At 41.9% G+C, this 23,190-nt stretch overlaps 4 protein-coding genes across 10 annotated transcripts in view; 2 read left to right on the top strand and 2 right to left on the bottom strand.

Moving 5' to 3' along the window:
• tmprss4a (transmembrane serine protease 4a) overlaps window positions 1–4,940 on the top strand; it is a 26,998-nt gene extending 22,058 nt beyond the window's left edge. For all 3 annotated transcript variants that reach the window (XM_031861109.1, XM_031861110.1, XM_031861111.1), the window contains exons 3-13: window positions 159–302; window positions 518–670; window positions 775–901; window positions 1,018–1,137; window positions 1,695–1,738; window positions 2,097–2,259; window positions 2,368–2,534; window positions 2,853–2,948; window positions 3,051–3,193; window positions 3,342–3,494; window positions 3,583–4,940. In XM_031861109.1, the coding sequence (XP_031716969.1) occupies window positions 159–302; window positions 518–670; window positions 775–901; window positions 1,018–1,137; window positions 1,695–1,738; window positions 2,097–2,259; window positions 2,368–2,534; window positions 2,853–2,948; window positions 3,051–3,193; window positions 3,342–3,494; window positions 3,583–3,594 (1,322 nt within the window). In that variant the 3' untranslated portion in view covers window positions 3,595–4,940. The remainder of the gene's footprint in view (window positions 1–158; window positions 303–517; window positions 671–774; window positions 902–1,017; window positions 1,138–1,694; window positions 1,739–2,096; window positions 2,260–2,367; window positions 2,535–2,852; window positions 2,949–3,050; window positions 3,194–3,341; window positions 3,495–3,582) is intronic.
• On the bottom strand, window positions 4,780–10,629 carry mre11a (MRE11 homolog A, double strand break repair nuclease). Of its 3 annotated transcripts, none has more exons than XM_031861107.1 (20): window positions 10,573–10,629; window positions 9,870–9,929; window positions 9,608–9,740; window positions 9,324–9,484; window positions 9,147–9,234; window positions 8,887–9,028; window positions 8,645–8,759; window positions 8,354–8,539; window positions 8,090–8,261; window positions 7,906–7,986; window positions 7,694–7,823; window positions 7,500–7,600; window positions 7,214–7,384; window positions 7,068–7,127; window positions 6,813–6,984; window positions 6,502–6,588; window positions 6,294–6,337; window positions 6,142–6,203; window positions 5,869–5,962; window positions 4,780–5,657 (listed from the first exon to the last, which is right to left on the bottom strand). In XM_031861107.1, the coding sequence occupies exons 2-20, from the start codon at window positions 9,887–9,889 to the stop codon at window positions 5,619–5,621; spliced, it is 2,058 nt and encodes a 685-aa protein (XP_031716967.1). In that variant the 5' UTR covers window positions 9,890–9,929; window positions 10,573–10,629; the 3' UTR covers window positions 4,780–5,618. The 3 variants fall into 3 exon arrangements, with proteins under 3 accessions (XP_031716967.1, XP_031716968.1, XP_031716966.1); XM_031861108.1 differs by lacking the exon at window positions 10,573–10,629 and adding an exon at window positions 10,474–10,539; XM_031861106.1 differs by lacking the exon at window positions 10,573–10,629 and having other exon boundaries at window positions 9,870–10,463.
• A 223-nt stretch (window positions 10,630–10,852) lies between these two features.
• cep57 (centrosomal protein 57) lies at window positions 10,853–15,807 on the top strand. 2 transcript variants are annotated; one of them, XM_031861235.1, is made up of 12 exons: window positions 10,853–10,869; window positions 11,027–11,108; window positions 11,454–11,634; window positions 11,925–12,125; window positions 12,207–12,328; window positions 12,462–12,590; window positions 12,905–12,982; window positions 13,176–13,271; window positions 13,778–13,858; window positions 13,953–14,185; window positions 14,265–14,409; window positions 14,507–15,807. In XM_031861235.1, exons 2-12 carry the CDS (start codon window positions 11,061–11,063, stop codon window positions 14,690–14,692), a joined length of 1,500 nt encoding a protein of 499 aa, XP_031717095.1. In that variant the 5' UTR covers window positions 10,853–10,869; window positions 11,027–11,060; the 3' UTR covers window positions 14,693–15,807. The 2 variants fall into 2 exon arrangements, 1 of the variants encoding a protein (XP_031717095.1); XR_004213217.1 differs by lacking the exon at window positions 10,853–10,869 and having other exon boundaries at window positions 10,876–11,108; window positions 14,265–14,557; window positions 15,675–15,807.
• A 1,483-nt stretch (window positions 15,808–17,290) lies between these two features.
• On the bottom strand, window positions 17,291–23,117 carry LOC116391028 (uncharacterized). 2 transcript variants are annotated; one of them, XM_031861237.1, is made up of 3 exons: window positions 19,232–23,117; window positions 18,421–18,643; window positions 17,291–18,314 (listed from the first exon to the last, which is right to left on the bottom strand). In XM_031861237.1, exons 1-3 carry the CDS (start codon window positions 19,560–19,562, stop codon window positions 18,185–18,187), a joined length of 684 nt encoding a protein of 227 aa, XP_031717097.1. In that variant the 5' UTR covers window positions 19,563–23,117; the 3' UTR covers window positions 17,291–18,184. The 2 variants fall into 2 exon arrangements, with proteins under 2 accessions (XP_031717097.1, XP_031717096.1); XM_031861236.1 differs by having other exon boundaries at window positions 17,291–18,643.
• Between the last annotated feature and the right edge of the window lie 73 nt (window positions 23,118–23,190).

Consider the following 23,190-nt stretch of genomic DNA (forward strand, 5'->3'; position numbering starts at 1 on the left):
CAATGAAAAGAAAAAATATAGTTAGCTGTTCCGATCTACTGAACAGCTAACAATATATATATATTGCTTTATGAATATATATATATGTATGTTGCTTTATGAATATCATCCCCTTTTTTTCTATCATTTCCTCCCTTATGTATCTTTTTTCTTCTCAGTGGTTCCACGGCCAGGCCGCCACAGAAAGCCCATGACCGCTCCAAAGACTCCGAAAGAGAAGGCGTCTAAGATAAAGAAAGTGTTGCTTACTGTCCTGACAGTTGTGATCTTACTGGGCATACTGGTCACTGCAGCATACTTCAGTGAGTCACAATTCTTGAAAGTAGTTTCTTCCGCGACGGACAAACGCAAACACCACAAAATGGCAGGCCAAACAGGCCCTTCCCTCATATTTCCATCAGCTTTCACTGTTTGGATACTAGAGAAACATGTTTAGCAAAGGTGTAAAATTCATGACAGAATTCAGTGTCTTTGTTCTGCCCTTCCCTTCCCAATCTGCCTCTCTGTTTCCCTCCAGTAAAGCAGCTGATTGACAGCAAGTATTTCTTCTGCAAGAGTTCCGTGAAGTTCATCCCATTAGACAAAGCCTGTGACGGGAAAGATGACTGCTCTGGAGGAGAGGATGAAATTACATGTTTGGCAAGATATACGGTCAACACTACCTTTCCAGGTAAAGGAAAACACCTGACTCTGTCGCTTTGTCATCACGGACACAAAAACAACGCTTGGAAAAAAAAATATGAATCTTCCTTTTTGTGCCATTTCTCCCTGCAGTGCGTCTCATGACAGGGAAGCAGGTCCTGCAGGTGTACAGTCGCGGCCAAGGCTGGCGGAGTGTGTGTAGCGACAACTGGAGCAAGCAGTACACAGAGAAAGCATGCAAACAACTAGGCTACACAAAGTGAGTTTACACATGAATATCAGATTGCTTCCATTGTTCCAAGTTTGTGTCGCTAATTTAATGTGTTATTTGACCTGAAATCAAGTCTTACACCCCTCCCCCTTCTGTCTAAACAGTAAACCTCGTAGCACCAGTGTCCCAGTGGACACCTTGACGTCTTCCATGAAAAAAGGACCGTTCACAGCTATCAGGCCTGGTACCACGAACACACCCATACATCAGGCTACCATAGACCAGTGAGTAAGGCATCTGTCATGAAATAGGAAAAATCACTGTTAACATCAGACCTGAAGTCATCTAAAATATCAGTGCTGTCCAGGAAACTCTGTGTGCTGTTGCTGTTGACATTACTTTTATGTCAAGAGAGACAAAGACACAGCTGTTGACAGAGAGCTGATTCCCATCTGAACTAAAAAGTGTCTGTTGTCTTGAAAATAAAAGCAATATGCACTTCCCTCTTCCTGTGTTTTGAAAAATTCTCTTTCCCTGTTCAGCTTTTTGCTCTCGCTCTCCCCCTTCATTTCTCTTCTTGCTGATGTCTGTTCTCACAGTTTCTGTTCCTAAAAGACAAAACAATCCCACAGTTTTTGTTCTCATCCATTATGAAAGTGAACAAAAAGATGGGTAGTTTACTCAAACAAAGCAGAAGAGAAACAGAGACAAAGTTCAGCATGGGTGAATTTTGGTCAACATTTGACTGTGTATTTTGTCTGTTTGCCAAATTTTTGAGTCGCTATTTGTGGCGCCATGTGCAACTCTAAATATTTGGCGAACGCATTTTGTTTCCCAACAGCAGTGTATGCAGATCTGGATCTGTGGTATCTTTGACATGTTCAGGTGAGTTTCATTTTTTGAAAAAAACAACCACCGTCACTAACATTGTTTACAGTTTTGTCAGCAGAGTAAGAGTCATGGTTAGTGGGTGGAGATGACAGTTGTAGGACCAGTTTTACACTAACAGGCCCATACACGTCTAGCAGCAAAACTCCTCCTTAGCAACATGAGATGTTTTTTTTTTTTTTTTTTTTTTTTTTTTTTTTTTAAAGTTGAGGACAGGGAAACGCCTTATCTTTCCTGACCTTTACTGTTAGAATAGAAGGATCTAGATGGATAAAAAAAAAACATGCAATACAAGTTAGATTGAAATGGACTACAGTAAATGGAATGATCTTAACAAGATAAATTTGTTCATCAGACTGTGGAGAGGCGGGCCCTGGGGACCGCATTGTCGGGGGTGCAGATGCTTTAATTACGGACTGGCCCTGGCAGGTTAGCCTGCAACAGGGGGGCCATCACACATGTGGAGGCACACTGGTGTCACCGCTTTGGGTCGTCACTGCCGCCCACTGCTTTGCCAGGTCAGTGTAGTTACCATAAATACCATTTCCAATGAATATCCTTTTGTGGTAAACATCATGAACTCATGCTCACACCTCCTCCCCACTCTCTTCCGTTGGGCCTTGCAGTAGTAAAAAGGAGGTGAGTCGCTGGAGAGTGGTGTCAGGCAAGACATACATGGGCACACTTGGAGGTTCCTATGTGGACAGGATCATAATGAATGGAGACTATGACCCAGCACGAAATGACTACGATATTGCACTGATGAGACTCAGCAGCCCAATCACAGTGGGAGGTTAGTTTTATTTGTTACTCCATAAAAACATGGATTGGTATGTGTATTAGTATGCGGTTTAACTGACCTTGTGGAGTCTAGTTGAAATTTAAACCTGAACAGTTCTGAGAAGGGGGAGTGAGGAGTACATAGGCTTTACTCTATTGCCCTCTTGTGGTGTGTACGTCTAACAGCATGCTCTTTACTCTGAATCAAACTCGGGCAGTGTGATCAACAGTCTAACTTTAACTGTACCATCAATTTGCCAAAGCTGTGACAAAAGCAAAATAATAAGAAGGCTAAAATGTTCATAATGAATGCCCTGTACCTGTCCTTCAGAGGGCCGCAAGCCGGTTTGTCTACCTCCTAAAGCCTTTGGCCTTCTTGCCCCGGCCTCCATGACTGTGACTGGCTGGGGATACCTAGAGGAAAACGGTGAGAAACCTACACACTACCCCTCGTCATCATCAACTGTCACCTTGTGAACAAAAATAGAAGTTACCTCTATCACTGAGTGTTGCATCCTTGTCCCTTCAGGTAAAGTCTCTCCTTCGCTTCAGAAGGCCAGGATCCCTCTGATAGACCACGCTAGGTGTTCCAGCCCCACAGTGTATGGTGATTTGATAACCCAGAGGATGATCTGTGCTGGTTTACTGGAGGGGGGAGTGGATGCCTGCCAGGTAACAGTCCACTTAAATCCAGATTAAGACTGCAAATGAAATAATTAGTTGTAGTTTGTAAAATGGTACAACATTGATGTTCTCTTCTTGCAAATGGTTTGGATATTCAGATGTTATAAAGATGTTATTGTGCTGTTATGACTCCCAGGGGGACAGTGGGGGTCCTTTGGTGTACTTCGTCTCCTCTAAATGGCATCTGGTTGGAGTGGTGAGCTGGGGCGTTGGCTGTGCTCGGAAGAAAAGGCCAGGTGTTTACACCAACGTTGAAGAGATGTTGAACTGGATTCATACAGTCATTGAGGTACAGAATACAATATGATGCATACAAAAATACGAGGACTGCAATACATTCAAAACCCACCCTGACAATTTTAACTTCATCCCTCCAGAAAAACCCCTGAGGTCCTCCATCGTGTAGAGCAGCCACCTCGAGACTCCAGTCTAGTCTACCTTGGACAGCCCGTGAAACTAAAAGAAAGCTTTTAATTCAGTGTGGCTGACTGAAGATGGGGAGACAGAAGTAGAGAGGGGAAGTTTAAGATCAATCTCAGCAGCAACACAGAATACCTGTTAAACACAGCCATATGCAACAACACACACACACTCACACACACACACACACACACACACACACACACATTTGATACAAAACTTATTTCAGGTGTTTGTGCCATTTCTGGTTTTTATCTCAGGGGAGATTGTTTATGTCAGGTGTCACTGGCTGGTCTGGGATGGTTTAAGCTTTTACAATGTTTTAATTTGACAGACCCAATTCACTGATTAGGGCAATATTTAAGAAAATAGTCATTGGTATTAAAGTGAGGACTTGGTAATAAGTGCACAACCTGTTTAGACTGGGAAGATTTTGGAGCTTACCAGACTGGCAGACCTTAACCATGATGTACTTTATTACTATGATTTTAGGTGTGCAATGTGTTCATACCGTAAACTGCTGATAGGAAAGGTGATAGACGGGGTAAAGCTGTGCTATGCTAATGTCAGTGTGAAGCCTCAGGTTAATATCCCCAATAAAATTAATTCAAAGTCCAGGAGTTTAAGGCATGTATGGTGCTGATTCAGTTGAGTTACCTGATTACAGGGAACATTTACCTTTTTATACAACACAAATGTTGTGCTCACTTCCCACAACAAATTTATTTAAATGAGCACTTTAAGTGGAATGTGAGAATTACTTGACCTTACTGTATGTACAGCTGATTAAAGTCTAATAATGCACTGAAGACTAAAACTCAATACACACTGTTCTGTTCTCATAGTGCCTCCACAATGAGAACTCAATGAGTCTGCATCTCATTAAAAATCAGTGTCAGTGGCTGCCAGATACACACATCCAGCTGAGGCACCTGGAGGACACACGCACACACACACGAAGACACTGACAAATCATCCACTCACCAGGATGCAGACAAAAAAGTGCCATCAGAAAACTCACACCACGGCCAGAATATTCAGGGTGGTGTTTACAGAGGTTTTCCTATCACAACTAAAAGGAATTAAAATGCAAATAAATATAATTTCCTGAAGTTTGACTGTGAGCAACAGAGATTATATTTTAATTTGTAAAAATGTGCACTCAGGCAAAACCCGTTTTATTTCTTGATTTTAATCATTCCATTTGTAGCAAAGTAAAGTGGCTGATAACATTTGACTGTATATATGGTACATTGTGTTGATTTTTATTCACCTGTAAATAGGTTGTAAATACAATAAAGACATTCTTATGTAACTTGCCAATTGTTTTGTCACACAACTGCAAATGTATGTGCTGGAAACTGGATCTCTCTGTCCTTGATCCATTCAGTGTTACTCTCCTCCCAAGCACACATCCTCCAACCTTAAAGTTAACAAAGGCGACAACAGGGAACAGAATTCATAAATTACGCTCAAAAGATGATCCAAATGACAACTGTCATCTCATATTTCAGGAACATTACTTAGAACGACAAGGTATTGCGTATGAAAGACGGATTCTTCTACCGTCACCCAATGTTAAAAAATAAGGAGACAGTTGATTATGAATGAAAAAACATTTATTTCCTGAATATCAGAGACCTACAAAGGCCAATGACAAAACCCAACTTGAATCAGTGTTGACGTACAGTAGCACATGCGCTGCACCAGTTGAAAGGTTCAGGTGGTGTCTTGTCTGAAAGCCATGTCCACCATGGCCCCCTATAGCCGTTATCCTTCACCAAAACAGATTGATTGGACAGTTTTACACCAAGCAGGAGCTCATCAACTTAATTATCTATTAACAACAGGAGGACTGAGTGCTGAGAAAATTTAACATGCACTTTAAAGTCCTTCAGAACAGGTTGCAGCAGCAGCTCACATGCTAATTAGCATTTACAGATTTTTGGGGAAATCAACAACATTAACGAGTTACATGATAGAAGCACTTATGTTATCTCCTTGAACGACAGCTGGGGCCTTTGAATGGGTCCTGGTCAAAAAAAAAAGAAAAGGAGATGGAAAAGAGATTACAACCTTCGCATTAAGATAATCAAGTAGAGTTAAATACATTTTTGGCAAGCAAATATAAAATGGATCATGGGAGATTAAGTGTAGGGGTACACATTTTTGTTGAGATTGTAATACTAAAAGATATGAGGACTTCAGATTGGATTAAATCTTTTTCTCCGATCTCTTTTTACCTCATCATCACTGTCATCAAATGCAACTCCTTTAGATGACTGGCTCTGGCTCTGAGAGCTGTACTTGGTGAAGGACGATGACGCCGCTGGTGTCCTGTAGTAAGCAAAGGAAGGAGCCAGGGTAAAACAAATGATCAAAAGAAGCGTCACAGATTTTAAATATAAAGTAAGGCACAGAGAGGATGAATCCAGCATGGACAGCTGCGTGTCTCTGCAGGTTTTTCTCTTCATAATGTACTGGACCACCACATTGTAGACCGAACACAGACATACCTTGGAGGGGGTCGTGTAGCTTTCATTACGGGCATATCTTCATCAGAGTCATCAATGATCACCTGGAGATGGATAGAGATGCAAAGCAAGTTCAGAGGAAGGTACAGTTTACATAATGTGTGTGTGTGTGTGTGTGTCGTCATTTGACTTACTTCATCTGCAGTCCGGGATGATCTCTGGGATGGAGCTTGAAATGCTGAAGAATGAGGTATAAAGAAGTGGGAAGAGACACAGGTTGAAGTCAAGGAAGACATTTAAAGTGATGCCACAGTCTGGCACATAAGTGTTGTCTACAGAACGTTAACTGGGCGCCTATAGATCTCCACACACACACACACACATAATGTCACACTCTCCTACCTTGCATAATGCTCCTGCTCTGGGTTGTTGCTGAGGATTTCTGGGAACGGCCCCGACCAGCTGGCTTTGGTTCAGAGGCAGTTGCACCTGGGTGGACAGATGAACAGCTCAGAACAAGGATTTATGATGCAATGCACAACATCTTCATATATATATATATATATATATATACATACACGTATATGTATATACGTATATGTATATATACGTATATATATATATACACTGTGCGTTTACTATCTAACACTATCTTACTCTCGCTGCACCTCTACTTTTACTACATCTTCGTGACAGATACTATGATAACTCACCTCTCCCCCTTCCCCGGCCACCCCGCCCCCTGCCTCCTCGTCCTCGGCCTCGTGTGAGGGGAGAAAACGGGGCCGAGCCTTCGTCAGAGTCCAAAGCCAGCTCATTGAATATATCAGAGTCTGCAGGCTCATTGCCACGCTCCAAACGTTGAGCTTTGGCTCTGTTGATAGCCTGAGAGATGGAGAGATGAAGCGCACACAGTGTAACACAACAGACCACACAACATTTAAGGCTTGTGTGCAATCATTACTTACTTCTTTGATTTCATTCTCTTCCTCGGTTGTGTTCTTTTTGGAGTCTCTGAATCGCCGGATCTGAAAGTGTAGAAGCATGCATTCTTTTAATGACGTCCAACATTACCATCCTCTGTCCTACTTCCCATGCTAGCCCCAGCCCTTACCTCAGCGTCTATATCCTGCTCCGTGGTTACTCCTCTGGCCTGGAGGTGGCGCTGTGTCCTCTCTAACTGGTAAGTGATCAGCTCCTCAATGGCGTCTTTCTCATCTTTGTCTACAAACTCCTGAATTGCCTTCCCCATGCCCTGCTCCGTCAGAAGGGACAGCTGCACGGTCTGTGGAGATATGCACACACTTTTTAAGAAAAAAAGAAAGAAAATTCAACAGAAACAGTAGATAAGTGTTATGAAACCCTGTAAGTGTGTGAATGTAAATCTGTGTGTGCAGTACCTGTTCGGTCGCCTCAAAGTACTGTTTGACCAGGTCCTCCACTCTCAGCCCCTCTACTGCGGGGGTTTTTAACAGTTTGCCGTAGTCCAAATTGACCTCATCTAAAAAGCACAAAGATTGAAACATGTCAAGTGCTGTAAATCAACCAATGGTGTATACTGTAGATCCATAGCTGTGTATTTAGTGAGTCAAACCCTTGATGTCCTCCTTCTGCTCGCGGCGTCTGAGAAAGTGAATGAGGTCTTTTGGGTTGGCTACGCGGTCCACAAACTTCTGACTGAAGCGAGAAGTGTTAAACGTCTCAAAGCCTCCACTGTAGTCCACCTGGGAAGGCAATGAAGACGATGAATTTGACTCAGAGCGAATGGGAAGGTGTGTGCACACGCTGCAAGTGTGTCCATCTTACCCTCAGGCGAATGAGAGGTTTTTCTGGGGTAAGCGGACATCCAAGTCTTTCTCTTTCAGCTTCTTCCAACATCTCTGTGACCTACAGAATGACCGGAAGATTAAGACACAGATATAAGAGGACAGATGAGGACACGGATGGTAAGATGAGCCATGGAAGTTTGCTGGTGACTTTTAAGTGTTACCTTTGCATAGCACAAGTTCTCCACCTTCTTTGTGACCTGGGGTGTATCAGGTGTGAAGAGGTCTTGGTAGTCAGCCAGCACCACATCTTGGATGAAGAACTGACGCACCGTCTTTAGGGGGATCTTTTGCAGGTTCATCTTACGACCCTTCACCCTCAGCAGCCCTATGTGCCTATATCCACACAAACAGAGTGTTTGGGCCACTTTATCTCTTTAAGAATATAGAGTACTATCCATTGTGAGTATGTGTGTATTTGTTTGTACTTCTTGGTCGCCTCTCCAGGGGACAGGGAGGTGGCTACAGAGCTGCCAGGCTGTGTCACATAGAAGAGCTGCTGTTCATTTCTGGTTGGCGCAATTAAACACTCGTGCTCATGACCCCAAACCACCAAGTCGAGAAATTCATCCAGGAACTGCTCAGGGATGTAGTTAGTGGGTCCGTGTTTACTCCTAGAGAAGACACATAGGCAGACAAGACAACAATTCAAAACAATTCACAAAGTGTATTGAGAAAATATAGTGGTTTGAATCCCGAAACCACTAACATGCACACACCTGTTCTGGTGGATGGTGAAGAGGTTAAACCACTCATCTTGGTCTTCTTTGGGACGAAGCATCGTTACCTGGTTGTTGACAAACATCCTGTACAAGCGCTCATCTGGGATAGAGCCTAAACACAAATGCATTCATATTTTAGACCAAAACATGAATCGTTTTACTAATCTTGGCGGGACACAGACAAAGAATATTCTAGGAATGAGTATTTATAGTACACCGTGATACAAATAAACTCTTACCAAGACCAAATAAGGCTAGCTTGGTGCTGCCTTTCTGCATGAGGATGGGACTAATTTCTATCCTCTCCACTGACTGGGAGTGACCAAAGTGATTGACAAGACCAGAGGCACTCAGCAGATCCAACGCACACAAACCTTCAGCCTTGAGGGGGGAAAAAAAAGAAACCGTGACAATAAAACACACAGACACACACATGAACATACTTGGATAATAAGATCTTGTGTCCAATTATTTCTTTTATGCGGGACTCACAACTCACCCCAGTTGGGTCATCATGGTTACCATGAATGCTGAATGCAGGAATAGAGATGTTCAGGTTTTCATCCTGATAGTTAACCCAGGGGAACCTACAACACGTCAACAAACATGAAACGACATTAATGTAACAAGACGACAATGTTTTGTAAAATGACCACACGAACGCAGCAGAACTGACTGAGTGGTGTTGAAGTTGACAGTCTGGTCACTGAGGATGTTGAACTGTATGGGTGTGTTTCCCATGCAGTATTGTCTTAGCATGGTGATGCAGCTGTGGAGGCATCGGCGTGACGGCTTGTTCTCGTGGAACAAATCACCACCCAGCAGGATGAAATCTACCTGCAAGCAAACAAGCAAATAGAGAGCAGTGGGTATTTAGAGCAGGTACACTTTCTTACGTCCATTCAAGCAGACAGAAACATGTTGAGTCATCCACGTACATATTCATCAACTTGTACGTACCTGATTTGTCTTGGCACATTTCAGGATTTCATCGAGTGTGGTGTAAGAGTCATTGCCACGAATAGCATCCTTCTCGAGGTAACCGAGGTGAATATCTGTAGCGATCAGGATCTTGAAGGTATCCTCATCATCCCTAGAAAAAAACACAGCACACAATACAACTCGTACATGACATTGTTTTGCACCCAGATTTAACTGTAAATCATCTAGATATAAAACATGTATTTGAGAAAAGCTCTGCAGGTATTTAAAAAACACTCACAAGTTGTGCTCTGAGGACATGATGATGTAGGGAAATGGGATCTCACTCCTGACAGGTGGTCTGAAAATGCATTTAGACCAAAACATCTTGCTTAAAAAAGATTTGAGACACGTTATCGTGAGGAAAAACAATCATTGAATTATGAGACTAAGCAACACATTTGTACAAGTATTATGTTTATATGTAAGGAGCGAATATAAATACCACACATCAGCTAGGTCACAATGATAAAGACAGTATTAATTCATAAACAGACCATGAGCTATTCGTGGGAAACATTGCAGAATAAAAATAATATTTTTGTCACGAGTTTCTGAAAGAAAGCCATGTTTACAACATGTGGGTCACCGAACAATACACGTTACGACGTAAAGATTTGCGTTATACTGTGTGATAGCTAGCTAGCTAGCTAGCTAATTATCCGTTAGTAACTAACAGCAACATCTAAGTTACTGCCAGGATGGGATGGGGTAAGCTACCGTTAGCTTTCACTTTAGCTAGAAACGTTAGCTAACGTTAGATGAGATGTATCAATGAGATAACGTTAGCTAACAGGAACTAAACTTTAGAGCTTACAAATCGGGTGTGTCTAACGTTAACCTACATGTCTGTTGAACGTTAGATAATTACGTTATTTGTATTGTATGCTATAAACTACAACCATATACATCTATAACTACAATGTGGGAGAATCTTAACCCACCTCCTCTTGTGTTCAACAACTTGTAAACATGCGAGTAAAATCCCGGCAACTCTTGCAACCGCCTCTCACAGATGGATAATGGTTATTGTAGTTTTATTATGAAACAGTAGTGTTCTAAACTCCTGAATAATCGCGGAAGAAGAACTACACTTCCGGTAAGCAAAACGGTGTACGTTTGTTTTAACGCTACGATCACGCCGGTCCGGCTGCCTCGAGCAGAACGTTAGTTTAACAGCGTCAGGCGGGCTAGTCTGGTGTCTAAATGAATCATACCCCTCAGAAACCCTGGATTGTGTGGTTTGTGAAGTGATGTTTTCTTTTCATGACCTAGTTTTATTAGCAGTGGCAGCCACAGTCGTAGCTAGCAAGGCTGTCAATCAGGAATTAAAAACGATTTGACTGTTATTTCACTTTTAACTAATATTAACATATTTTTGCATAATTTACTTCTCAGCACAAGCGACGCAGACTGGATTGGCTGCATTTCAATGGAGACGCTGTCAGAAACACCCTGTGCTGATGCTACGCGGAGGAAGGTAGCTTTGACTTTACATTACTAATATTACATCGAGCATAATTTAACTATAAATGGAGAGTTAGAGCTGCTCTATAGAGCTATAGCTAGACTATACGGAAAGCTACCTAGTAGCAGTTGCTACAACTCAGTTCAGCTGATGTTGCAGACCTGGAGAAGTTTCCCCTGAATGTGTTCACGTTATATTTGACTTGAGCAATGTTGCACAAGCCTCATGTTATAACATTAAGGTCAACTAGAGCATGCAATCTAAGGTTTTATCTCATATATTAAACATGTACTGTAGATGTCAATATTCGCCAGATATTGAGGATGCTGGTCAACATTTAGCCCCGTTTCTCTGCAGGAGCTCTGTGCACCGCCAGCACCCAGTGGAGTAGTATCTGACAGCCTTTCATCTTATACGGACTATCCTCCTCACCGTCCCTTCATCAACACATTTCTGCATCACACACCCCAAACACGCTCACATCAGTCTTGTCGCCCATCATCACCCAGAAAGGCATTCCCAGAGACCAGCAGTGCAGGTAACTCTTTACTTTATGCATTCATGTTTGTGTTTTGTTTTCTCTTTTCAAAGTTTCCATTCCAGGTATTGTGGTGTTTCAGCGCTCCATGGTAACAGCATGTGCAACATGATGCCGCACTACTTGAACGTCTCAGTTGCACCGACATCTATTCATTCTCTCACAGTATCCTCCCTCTCTTCCCAGCTGAGCCTACCCTCCAGTTTTTTCCATCCAAACCTAAAAATCATATCTTTTTACGCCACGACTTTAATCATGCCCTAAATATGTTCAATCCACCCAACGTGTAGAGATCTTATCTGCTCTGAGGAACCTCCAGGAGAAGATCAGGAGGTTGGAGTTGGAGAAAGGACATGCGGAACGCAGTCTGCACACTGTGGGGAAAAACGCATCACACACACATCTGCAGAGGGATAAAGTCACGCCGAGACTCTCACAGGATCACAGAGACCCAGAAAGAGAAATAAGTGGACAGGCCAATTGCAATCAAGGTGGGTGCATGAATATCATATTATATCTTGTTTATTTCCCCTCCTATTCCTTATATCTCATGGTGTCTCATTGTTCTCCAGTGTTGATCACTCACCTGGCTGCTGCAGAGTCTCGCTGTGTGAAGCTGGAGCGACAGCTGGATCACATGAGGAGGATGTTGCGCGGTGCCAAGGCAGACAGGACCAGCCTGCTCAAACAGCAGGTTTGAGCTCCTGAGGGCCGTAGAATTCATTCAACACTCGTGCTTTAATTAATGCAACGCTTTTTGTTAAAGGCCTCTAATGTGTGAGTGAGTAGATTTGTAGAACTTTCTTAATTGTTCTCTATGCTTTCAGGTTTCAATGGAGACGGCCAGGTCAGCTGATCAACAGTCTGACGCAGTGTCTGAGCATGCCCAGTTGGAGAAGCTGGAGCGACTGGAGCAGGAGTATATCAGGCTGACACGCACACAGAACAACGCTGAGGTACAGACAAGGACACAGTCCAGTCTGAGAGCGAAAAGTCCATTTTTGGTAAAACTACCTGTAATTTGGTAGAAATTGATTAGTTCTAAAGGATCTCAAACCAAATGCTGTAAGTCAAAAGACACTGTTCTAGCTCTGGTTCTTCAGATCAGTTAAGAAATGACATGTGTGCGTGTTGTCTTACTTAGCCAGAATGATGTTAAAAAGAATATTTATGTTTTAAGTGGGCAGTTACAAGATGGAAAAAAATCAATTGTCTTATTATTATTGTTATTACCACAGTGAAGATGATTGTATGTGTTTTATTACGTCAGATAAAGATTCGGGAGCTGGAGATGAAACTACAGGAAGAGGAGCACCAGAGAAAGCTTGTCCAGGAAAAGGCCAATCAGGTAACAACAATTTAATTTGTATTTCTCTTCAGCTTCAACCACCACTAGTGACAGTTGTAATGCTTGCTATACTTGAAAGGAAGCGTAGGCTATTGTTTTACATACTGCATTCTTTATGCTAAATATAAATCTTGAAATTTCCACACACACTTGAAAATAATGTTTTGTGTGTGTGTGTGTTTGTGTTTTTTAGCTACAGACAAGTTTAGAGACCAATAGGATACTGCTGCAGTCAGTGTCTCCTTGTCTGTCCAGCAGACAGTCCAAAGAGAAGAAGTCTTATTCAAAGGTAAAGAACTCCACAGGGTTTGTTCAAAGTTGTTGTTCCTCTATGAGAATGCTTCTTTCCTTCTTTAGAAGTAGATCTTTGAACAAATGGGACAAGGCGGTTGAAGTCGAGTGCTTCTCTACGGTGTTGGTACATCTCTTAAAGTCACATTGAATAAAGTAGGAAGGAATTTATTCGAATATCTTGATACATTTGTAAGAAGGTAAGAAAGAACGATGGAAGTTGCATTTTCTCTGCTTTTATTTCCTCAAAAAAGCACCAGACTTTTTAATAAGAATCGCTTTAATTTTCCAAATAGTGTCGGTGTGAAAGTAATATATTTTGAAAGTCGGTTGGACAGAAAAACGAATCATTTTGTATATATTGAACAGTAAATGATTGAATCAATACTTTAGATAGATTAACCGATAATAAAAACAATCCTTAGCTGCAGGTCTACTTCATGCTCCCCAATCTACATTCTCCTGTGGATCTTACTATTGTTTATGTTGATTTTCTCTTTCCAGAAATCGTCACCTCAGCAGTCGTCCTACACGCAGCCACACTATAGACTGAGCCTCAGAGATGTACCTTTTGTTGCTGGAACGGTAGGATGCGCACATGTACATCTGAAACAATAAATAAATGTATTCAATGCTGCACTTTCCTAACGCCGTCTCTCTATTCAACGCTCTTTCTCAGTCAGTGGGCTGCAGCCACTCGGTCCGAGCAAACGTCCAGTCAGTTTTGTCTCTCCTGAAGCGACACCAGCCACACCTCTGCAACAGCCGCGTCCTCTCTAACAACGCAAACAGCTATGAGACGGGTTGCCGCAGGCATTCAGGCGGCTCCTCTTCTTCCTCCTCCTCCGCTAGCGGGGAGGAGCTGTCCGAGCTGCTGCAAGCTCTACAGGAGGAGCTGAGACTCATGAGCTTGTGAGTGTAGTTGTGTATGAGCTCTGTAAGGAATGAGAATTAGAATTGTGTTGGATTTTAGTCTCTGTTTGTGTTGCAGGGAGCAGGACGAGTTGAGGAGGCAGGGGGAGGCCAGTGCGTCAGACCAGGAGAGAAAAGAACTTCAGAGGGAGCAGGAGAGGCTGCTGCTGAAAATGGAGAGGAAAGGAGAACAGATCAATAAGCTCTACAAACACAAAACACACGTAGGTTTTCACACACTACCAATTCAGTTCACACAAAACTAAATTGCAAAAGTAAGATTTTGTTTTCCCTCCTTTCTTTTTTTCATCTCTCTGCTAGATAAAGAAGTTAAGAAAGGAAGCTAATTCCAGGCGGAGCAGTGGGAGTGAGGTGAGGTTGACTTCCACAATGTCCACTAGAGGTCGCTCTGCTGCAGCAGTCAAAGTTAAACCAGGAGAGAGAAGCAGGGGGAACCTGAGGCTGCTGAGGGACATGAGGGCTCTGCAGAGCTCGTTATGGACCTGAAACCCACCAGGACATGAACACACCACATTATCTACCTACCTATGGCCACTATATCATGATCAACACAGCCGCTGTCTGTTCATGAACATATATGACCTATGGTACATTGGGAATTTTTGTAACACATCTAGACGGAGGCATGAGGGTTCAGAGTGACAACATAGCGATATAATTAATGACACAATGAAGAAAAACTTGAAAATATTTTTTTATTTTTTAAGAAATAAAAAATGTCATCTTATTTTTTCATGTAGTTTTCTGAGCATGGAAACAATGTTTACAATAATGGACAACCTGGACTTCTATGAGTCTCATAAAATAAAATAAAAATGATTTTTTCTTTTTTCCTTAAATACAGAAGCTAAAATCTCCTGGTTCTAAAACATTCCTGAGTCGCTTGATAGTTACAGATTCTCACACTTAGCTTACATATTCATGAATCGGATGCAGCAGCCGTGGTTTAAAGAAACTGCAGTGATGAAATTGTTTAATACATATTTCTACCATTTGATGAGCCTAATGTTGTGCTGAAGGACCTAAGATACACTGTGCTGTATTTGGTTCAAACAAACTGAACCCCTTGATGTTTCATATTGCACACTCTCAATATGTGTGTATATGCACGCATATGTTGTGTGTTATGATCTGAATTTTTTAATTATTTTTACAAATATATTTAGGATTTTGTTATTTTTTTGACAAACCTATTTCTCTAAGGAATAAAGTATTTGTGTTTGCATATGACCACAGTGCTGTTTTGTGTATTTTGGCTTTATGTGAGAAGATATTCAGTGATCCACCGTGCCCTTGTACTCTGTACCATGTGTGAGCTGTTGGGCTCTATGTTTGACAGACTTTTCTTATCTACCATTGATGATGGTACCATGGACCGTCATCATGACGTCAGTGGACATCAGACCAAAATAAAAAAAAATGGTGCAGAAAAAAAACAGATTTATAATTCTTTGTGTGATTCTTGCAGGAAATGAATGCACCATCATTTGATGGTACCATGCTTCTCCACTATTATTCCAACCGCAGGGGACTCTGCCACATTGTTCCTTGTAATTAAAACTTCCTCTGGAATAAATGAATAAACACTTCCTACAGAAGAATATCTGCCCCTTTTGTTTTATTCTGGCTTTGACACTATTTGATTGACTTTCTGACTCTTTTACAGGTACTATTGGAGCTGATACTAAAGATTTTTTTCAACAGTGAAATAACGATGGATATTTCTCAAACAGCTAGAGGAATTGGAGAGAACTGGGAAGAAGTAGCTTGTGGTTTTCCTGGTTACACGGTGGCCAGCCGTTGATGCTCGTACCAACGTGGTCAGCAGTCAAATTGCACATTTTACAAGAACCCATTCCCTCCTGCCTTTGGCTAACAGACATAATGCCATGATCTGGATTAATGATCTGTGTTACAAGCTGTGTATGTAAGATACATTATTTTTACCCTAAACTGTAGTGGCTAAGGATAACATAGGCCATAAGAATAAACAAGACATGATTATAATGAAATACCAACTCTGTCCTCACTGTGTCCCCAGCCCTTTCATCAAAACAGATCCGGTATCAGTTCCTCCATGCGCAGGAGTCACTGGGAGACCATTAGGGGGCTGGTTCGCCATGACAGAGGTACAGTGCAGACACCCAAAAACATACATACAACACTGGACCCGACCTTTGCTCGATCCGTATGAAAAATGGAGACAGCCTGAGTGAACCCCCGCTGTCATCACCTAGGTCTGAATCCCAGACGTGTCCAGCCATCAAGCCCCGGGTCTCTGAGAGCTCTACGGAAGCCTGCACACGGGATGGAGCGCTAGACCGGTTAAGAGATACAGATGAATTGGGCCGAACAAATGTTAAAAAACAGCGACAGCCAGGTGGACACAGAGGTGATTACCAGTGCCATGGAAACCAACAATCAAAGCAAACACACCCGAACCAGTTTCTGTGTGGTCCTGTGAGCTGGTAATTACTTGTCAAATGGCTGATTGACTATAAATGATTCAACCATGGTGCAGCATATTTAACAAGTGCCATTGCTCTTGAACACGAGCCATTAACAAAAGAGCTTTTGTGCAGATGGCATCATTCATTCTCACTATGTATTACAGATCTATTTTCCCTCGAGTGAATGTGTGACACTTTGGATGTAGCACATCAAATATTACATTGAAGTAGACAGTATTTGCTTTGCTTGTAGCCCATGTCTGACATACTAAATAATAAATGTCTCTGTCAGTGATGGACTAATAATCCGATGAGCACAAAAGGTAAAAATATTCAGTTAATATTAAATAATACACATTTGTTTGCATGCAACATAGTGAAGAATCAACACGTTTACACTTGTTTGCTGGTGCATTTAAACCAACACAACCTGCAGTATATCAAACTAGAGGTACGCTATACTATGTAGTATTTAAAGTAGTATTTTGAAGTTTATTTGAAATAGGGGTGGTGTGATATACCGATATTGGCGATAATGACATTTAAAAATGAAATATTTATGTCATGTTAATACATACATGATAATATTATGTGATTAATCCAGTGCCTTTTAAATCAGGCTTTTGTACAGTTATGGTAACAGACTTTCTCTCCACCCCCCCAATAAAGTTATTCGTTTGCCAAAAAAGAGACAAATGCACAATAAACAAAGTTTAAGATGAATTTTACTGACAGCAATATTTTTTATTTTTTAATTTTCTATAGATATCGTGATGATATCATTACCACGAATTATTTTGGCCATGATAATCGTGTAGTGAAAATGTGATATCGTGACAGCCCTAATTTGAAGCATGGACATTTTGGCTGAAGCCTCTCTGAGTACGTGAGCTCTTGAGTTTCAGCTAATGCCAAAATACTGAGACAACAAATGTTTGCGCAGTAATAGCTTACAATGACTGTTGAAGGTGCCTTACATTTATTTTCATAATGGTATACCAAACACTGGTTTATTTACAAGGAAGCAGAGACTACAGTATGTGACGTGCACTAAAAAATACTCTTTAGAAACACTGTTAAGAAGCAGGTCACGTGTTTCAAGGCACACATGGCCCCTTGACTACCCTTCACAGTTTACATCGTGAAAAGAAACAAAGATGAATAACTAATGAGCCTGATGTTGCTCACGAGGCCCGAGTCAGTGACCACAGCTGTCCGTAAAAGGGCCGTCACCTGCAGGTGTGGGTCTCACTCCAAAACGACACCCCAGGTCGGGAGAGGAGTCCAGACATCCGATCCTCTCTGCAGAGGGCCCCGTGTCACATCACTGTTAACCGGGCCTGGATTGCAATGGCCTGCTGAAAACAACACCCGTAACCAGAGTCTTCTATTTGTGTGGTCGGGTGTGATAAAATCGGTCTGCTGGCTCTCTCATTAAGAGCCCAATCCACACTGACCTAAATGAAGAGGCTAACCAGTTTTGAGGCTCATTTCAGGTGTTTTCAAGTCTTCAAAAGTTCTGCTTCTATCAGGAATCTGTCTCAGTTATGGAAGCCAGCTCAGTGATTTTAGGCACCTCCTGGTGTTTGGCCAGAACTGGCCTGTTGGTGTAAATGTCATCCACAGGTAGAAGAAAGGTGACAGTTTTTACCTTGGTCCTGAAAGATGAAAGAAACCACAAGAGTTATACGCCTACAAAGCTGCAACTTAGAAATAGGTGTATGAGACAACATATCTTTAAATACATGACAGGCCAGTCTGTACCTGTTTTTGTGTACATATTCCTGCAGGGAGTGCCTGTTGGTTACTTTTCCCATTTCTTCTCTGGCCGAGTTACCAAAGATACCATTACCATGCTCGATCTGTTCATGTAGTCTTCCCCATCCAGAGTCACTGGGCTGTGCCCGATCAGTCCTTCCCTCTGTCATGGTCACACCGGACAAAGTGGAGCTGATAGAGTATCTTCGGACAGTCATGACGGCGTTCTCTGTGAAATAACATGAACATGATGCATTACAATGGATTCCTTCCCACAGTGTAGACATGGATATGAAAAGAAAGACATTTTCTGATGTCAAATCAAAATGTTAATTTTTCTACGCCAATTTAAAAATGTCATGACTTTCCATGTCTTAAAATAAACATATGCTTTTGTTTTACTTTCTCACATATTGTTGCTGTGAATAGAAAGTGCATTTCTGTTACAGTGTTTCATTCAGAGGCTATTGGATTGCTGTTGTAAAGATCCAGTGTTTTTGTAGTTTGAATAATAATATTAATATCAGGGTATCTCGGCTCTTAACTTGCTTTTGGATTTGAAGTATTCTCTCATTTAATTTGTCTCTTATGAGACCTCCAACTTAATGAAAGATGCTAAATCGTTGAAGTGCACCTTTAAAATAATTGCTGCGTCAGATGAAAAACTAATTATCATATTAGATTCTTTTTTTAAATCACTTCACACAAAAACAGATCACTTTCGTGTGTGCTATAGCAATATGTTGCATTACTTGTGACATTTGAATAACACGTTAATAGTTTGAACGCACAGCTGTGCAGTAACCGGACCTCTTACCTTGGTATTGCCCCTCCAGGACTGGCGCAGACACGTTTCGCCTCAGGTTCACATACGGGTTTTCCTCCATTCCCGCCCGCTGCTCTGCTACTGAAGATACAGTGCCGGCTCCCACTTGCATTGCCCCGAATGACCGTTGACCGTAGTCTCCCCGCAGCTCTCGGTTCTCCACCTCCAGTTTATTGATTTCATCGCGCATCTCCATGATAACCTGCGCCAGGCCGCGGGTGCTCTCCATGGCGCTGCTGCTGCGCTGCCAGTACCACGGCTTCCCAAAAACCGGCGAGGAGTCGCGCAGGAGAAGCTCGCCGTGCCGCTGGGGTTTTAACATTGTGCTCCCAAAAGCGTGTGCGGTCTTCCCTCTGTGTGCCTTTCTCTGTTGTGTTTTTGCCTCAATCTCAGTCCAGATCTTGTTCTGGGGGAGATTATGTCGCCTTTCACCACTTATACAGCTGAAAGGGCTCCGGTGATCAGTCAGCAGCGCACAAAGGATGTTTTATTAATCAGCCCCGGCGTCTTGTTTCAGGAAAACTAAGCAGGGGTCGGAAATGAAATGTGCACTACATTAGAGCTTGAATGGCGGGAGACCTACTAAACCTGCAGGATGTCTGAAATAGTTCGAGTTTATGACAACTTCTTGGTCCTGCAACACGTGCAGCACCTTCATTAGCTCAAGAGAAGATGGGCAAAATCAGATTTTTTTTCTGGGAACCTCACTCTTTGTCTTGTAATACCCATGTCTCTGATGGGATTACAATATCCTTACTCTAAAATATTAATTACATCTGTCAGCAAAATCTAGGAAGAAAACTAACAAAAAAAAAACACTTCAGTATTTTTTTCTGTTCTAAATGTAACATAGAATATCATTTATATAAAACAGCATTTAAAAGACGGTCAAATGGATCAGTTATAAATCCAATCTATGCTTGTACGTCTTCTTAGAGTGAGATTTTTGACATTTCACTCAGAAGACACCGATTGGAGACACAGGTGGTTGGATTGGCCTCTAATTCAAGCCTACTAGATATTCCTTCGTCTGTCTCGTGAATATGCAAGTTAATTGATAAAAGCAGAGGTTTGGCGGTCAACCCAATGATGACGGGAGATCTTTGAAAAAAACAACAACACCAATGAGCCAATGGCTACCAGGTAGCAGGTCTATGACCTGGACTGAATGTTGCTGGCTCAGAGCAACCTGACCCGCCAGACTGTAGGCCACTGGGAGGGAGACAGGCGTACATAAGCCGCTCTATGGAGAAGAGAAACCCAATCGGGCCCCTCTTTCTGGTTCACAAAATAGGCTACAGAGAGGGAGGGAGGCGAGAGAGATAAGACAGAGGAGAGGAGAAATACTGATCGTCTGGAAGGAAATGAGTTTGTTAAGAAGAGGTAGGTCAGTGAAACGCTATCTGCTGCACCTCAGGTGTGCAACCTACCGCCACTGCCCACGTTGCATTATTTGTGTGAGAATGTGTTGGCGACCACAGAGTGAGAGTGTAGAGACAGTCGGAGAAATGTGTGAGCTGTCTTGTCAGGCAGAGATAGAAACAGACAACTGAGAGACAGAGGAATGCAAGCTGTCTTTTACCACCAGCTGTATGTTCAGGGCCACTTAATCTCTTTTTATACACAGCGCAACAACCCCCGGCTTAGCATCAATAAGTAAACAACCACTCTGCTGCTCGCTCTCGGCACCGTCAGTAATTATACCCAAACTATTGGAGAAAAGTGAAACCCGATCCCATGGAAAACTGTCAGTCATTTCACTTTCATTGAAACCCCCACCACACGTGTTGTACTTGGTGAGTTCTCACAATACATTTTACAAATTTCTGTCTATATTACTTTATTTAAGTGACTGATCTAATTGTAAAAAAAAAACAAAAAAAAAACATTCTCTTAACTAATTCCTATTTTCAGATGGCATCTGAGCTGCCCACATACTAGTAAAATAGGATGTCAATATGGTTATTGTGAAAGATGGAGTCAACAATGAAGACGCAAAGCACAAAGGAAACCAGAGCCTCTGGGTAAACATAACGGAGACGGTCTGAAACAGAGACACCAAACAACAGACAGACGCAGTGATGATGAGAGCCTCCAGGCTCCATCAGATAAAAAAACTAAAAAACAAACACTGTCGGATTTGGATTCATTTGGCTACTGACTTTGTTCTGACCCCTCTGACTTTGGAAAATAAATCAATGATCCAAAACAAAAGATTGTTGCTTTTGGAGTCTATCCATTCATTTAAGGCAGGATTACTGTACAGCAACAGTAACCCTGCCTTCCCGAGTCGTTTCTACAGAACGATTGACAAACAAAGAAGACAGAACACAATGCATGCACTTATTTAACAGTAAAGTATGCCTCAAAGCACTGGCCCTGTGACATTAAGGATGAACGGAGATGACGTGACAGGTTGACCTAAAGCCGAATACCTTTCTTCTGGTTAAAACAACCCTGGCCTCTTTCATCTGGATGCTTTGATGCAGCAGTCTTTTCATCTCTTGCATTGGTCCTTCTCAGCTAAGTCCTACCACTGCATATCTAAAGTTATTCTAGTGTAATTTACTCCTTGAAAAAGAGTCCAACTCATGATTGAAGATATGAAAGCTGGACATTTACTGTACAGTTTGACAATGGTGGTTCACCCTCCACTACCTCTATGCGTTAAAATTGGAAACAATACAATTGGTATTAAGAGCTGATGGATTTAAACATTCAAACAGCTGCTGTCTATCATCTTGTGCACCATGGACCCAGGCAAAAAGTGATTTTCTTCCTCTTTGTTTGCTATTTCACACATTTCCATCTGTTGTGCAGGTGAAGGGCTTCACACTTGTCTATAATTAGCAGCGGTCCGGTCTCTGGCGCTGTCAATAGACAGAATGTGAGGGGCTGCTGAGCACAGCTGCAGCCAAGGCACAATTGTATTTTAGAAAGCTATTTTACCCCACTCAAATCTGGATTAATGCAATTAACACAGCGAGCAACATGAGCTTTAGTGAGAGGAAGGGTGATCTGAATGTAAGGTGCAATGTCCTATGAAAGACGAGTACATGTGGATGAAATGGAAAAGTATGTAGTATAAATCATGTATTTTGGACATTAACAAAATTTTATTTAAATGTTATACATAAAACTTTAGTTTTTGTTCTTTTTTTAAATTCAGCTAAACAAATATTTATATACTGTATATTTTATAAAAAGAAACATTTCAAACGTTTTAAATATTAATATTTCTTATTTACAATTCAAAACAGTACAGGAAACAATAACAGTAACAATGCAATTTCAATCATAAAAATGTTACAAAACATACTTTTTTTTTTGTTTCCATTTGAAAATTGGCAAGCTGATATTTCCAGAACGTTAGCAAGGATACAAAGTAGCAATGTGAAGCTGCTCTACATTCAAACAAGAACTGGAGGTGCGTTCAACTCTTCGTTAGTTAAAAAACCTGTAATCCAATTTATTTTTTTCACATTAGTCGTCTTACAAGATCTCTCCAGATAGTTTGAAGTACAATGATATTCCACAGAAAAAAAATGTAAAAACTGTCATCGAAACGCACCAGGGCGCTACGTGTTAGATAGCTGAACGCACCTCGAGCTCAGTAAGGTCACTGTTCTCTAAAGGGACTGGGATGTGGAGAGAAGGCGCATGTTGGGTGGTTGTGTGCATGTGTTTGTGAACATGTGCAGTGTGTACATTGTTTGTGAGCATGTTCTTTCGGTGTGTATGCTGATGAATCAGTTGGCAGGGCAGGGGGGGGGGGGGGGGGGGAGATCCATATGACACATGGATCGAGTCTCTAAAACCAAAACAAATGGTAGCTAACAGTCCAGCAGCCTGGCTTCTACTGTAGATAGTCAACGTTCAACGACAGGACCACAGACTATCACGACCACAGTCTACACACTTCTTCCCTTGTTTTCTCTACACCCCCCCAT

Source organism: Anarrhichthys ocellatus, unplaced genomic scaffold (genome assembly GCF_004355925.1).
Source record: "Anarrhichthys ocellatus isolate YVR2014 unplaced genomic scaffold, GSC_Weel_1.0 scaffold24, whole genome shotgun sequence".
NCBI classification, from domain to species: Eukaryota; Metazoa; Chordata; class Actinopteri; order Perciformes; family Anarhichadidae; genus Anarrhichthys; species Anarrhichthys ocellatus.

Excerpts from the sequence above, each read along its gene's own strand:
- cep57 (XM_031861235.1), top strand. The coding sequence starts at position 11,061 with ATGGAGACGCTGTCAGAAACACCCTGTGCTGATGCTACGCGGAGGAAG. Across the intron at positions 12,329-12,461 it reads CCAGCCTGCTCAAACAGCAG|GTTTCAATGGAGACGGCCAG; the intron begins GTTTGAGCTCCT and ends CTATGCTTTCAG. Across the intron at positions 14,410-14,506 it reads TCTACAAACACAAAACACAC|ATAAAGAAGTTAAGAAAGGA; the intron begins GTAGGTTTTCAC and ends TCTCTCTGCTAG.
- mre11a (XM_031861106.1), bottom strand. The coding sequence starts at position 9,955 with ATGTTTTGGTCTAAATGCATTTTCAGACCACCTGTCAGGAGTGAGATC. Across the intron at positions 6,985-7,067 it reads AAGAGAATGAAATCAAAGAA|GCTATCAACAGAGCCAAAGC; the intron begins GTAAGTAATGAT and ends TCCATCTCTCAG. Across the intron at positions 5,658-5,868 it reads TTGATGACAGTGATGATGAG|GACCCATTCAAAGGCCCCAG; the intron begins GTAAAAAGAGAT and ends TTTTTTGACCAG.
- LOC116391028 (XM_031861236.1), bottom strand. The coding sequence starts at position 19,562 with ATGTTAAAACCCCAGCGGCACGGCGAGCTTCTCCTGCGCGACTCCTCG. Across the intron at positions 18,644-19,231 it reads CCTGGAGGGGCAATACCAAG|AGAACGCCGTCATGACTGTC; the intron begins GTAAGAGGTCCG and ends GTTATTTCACAG.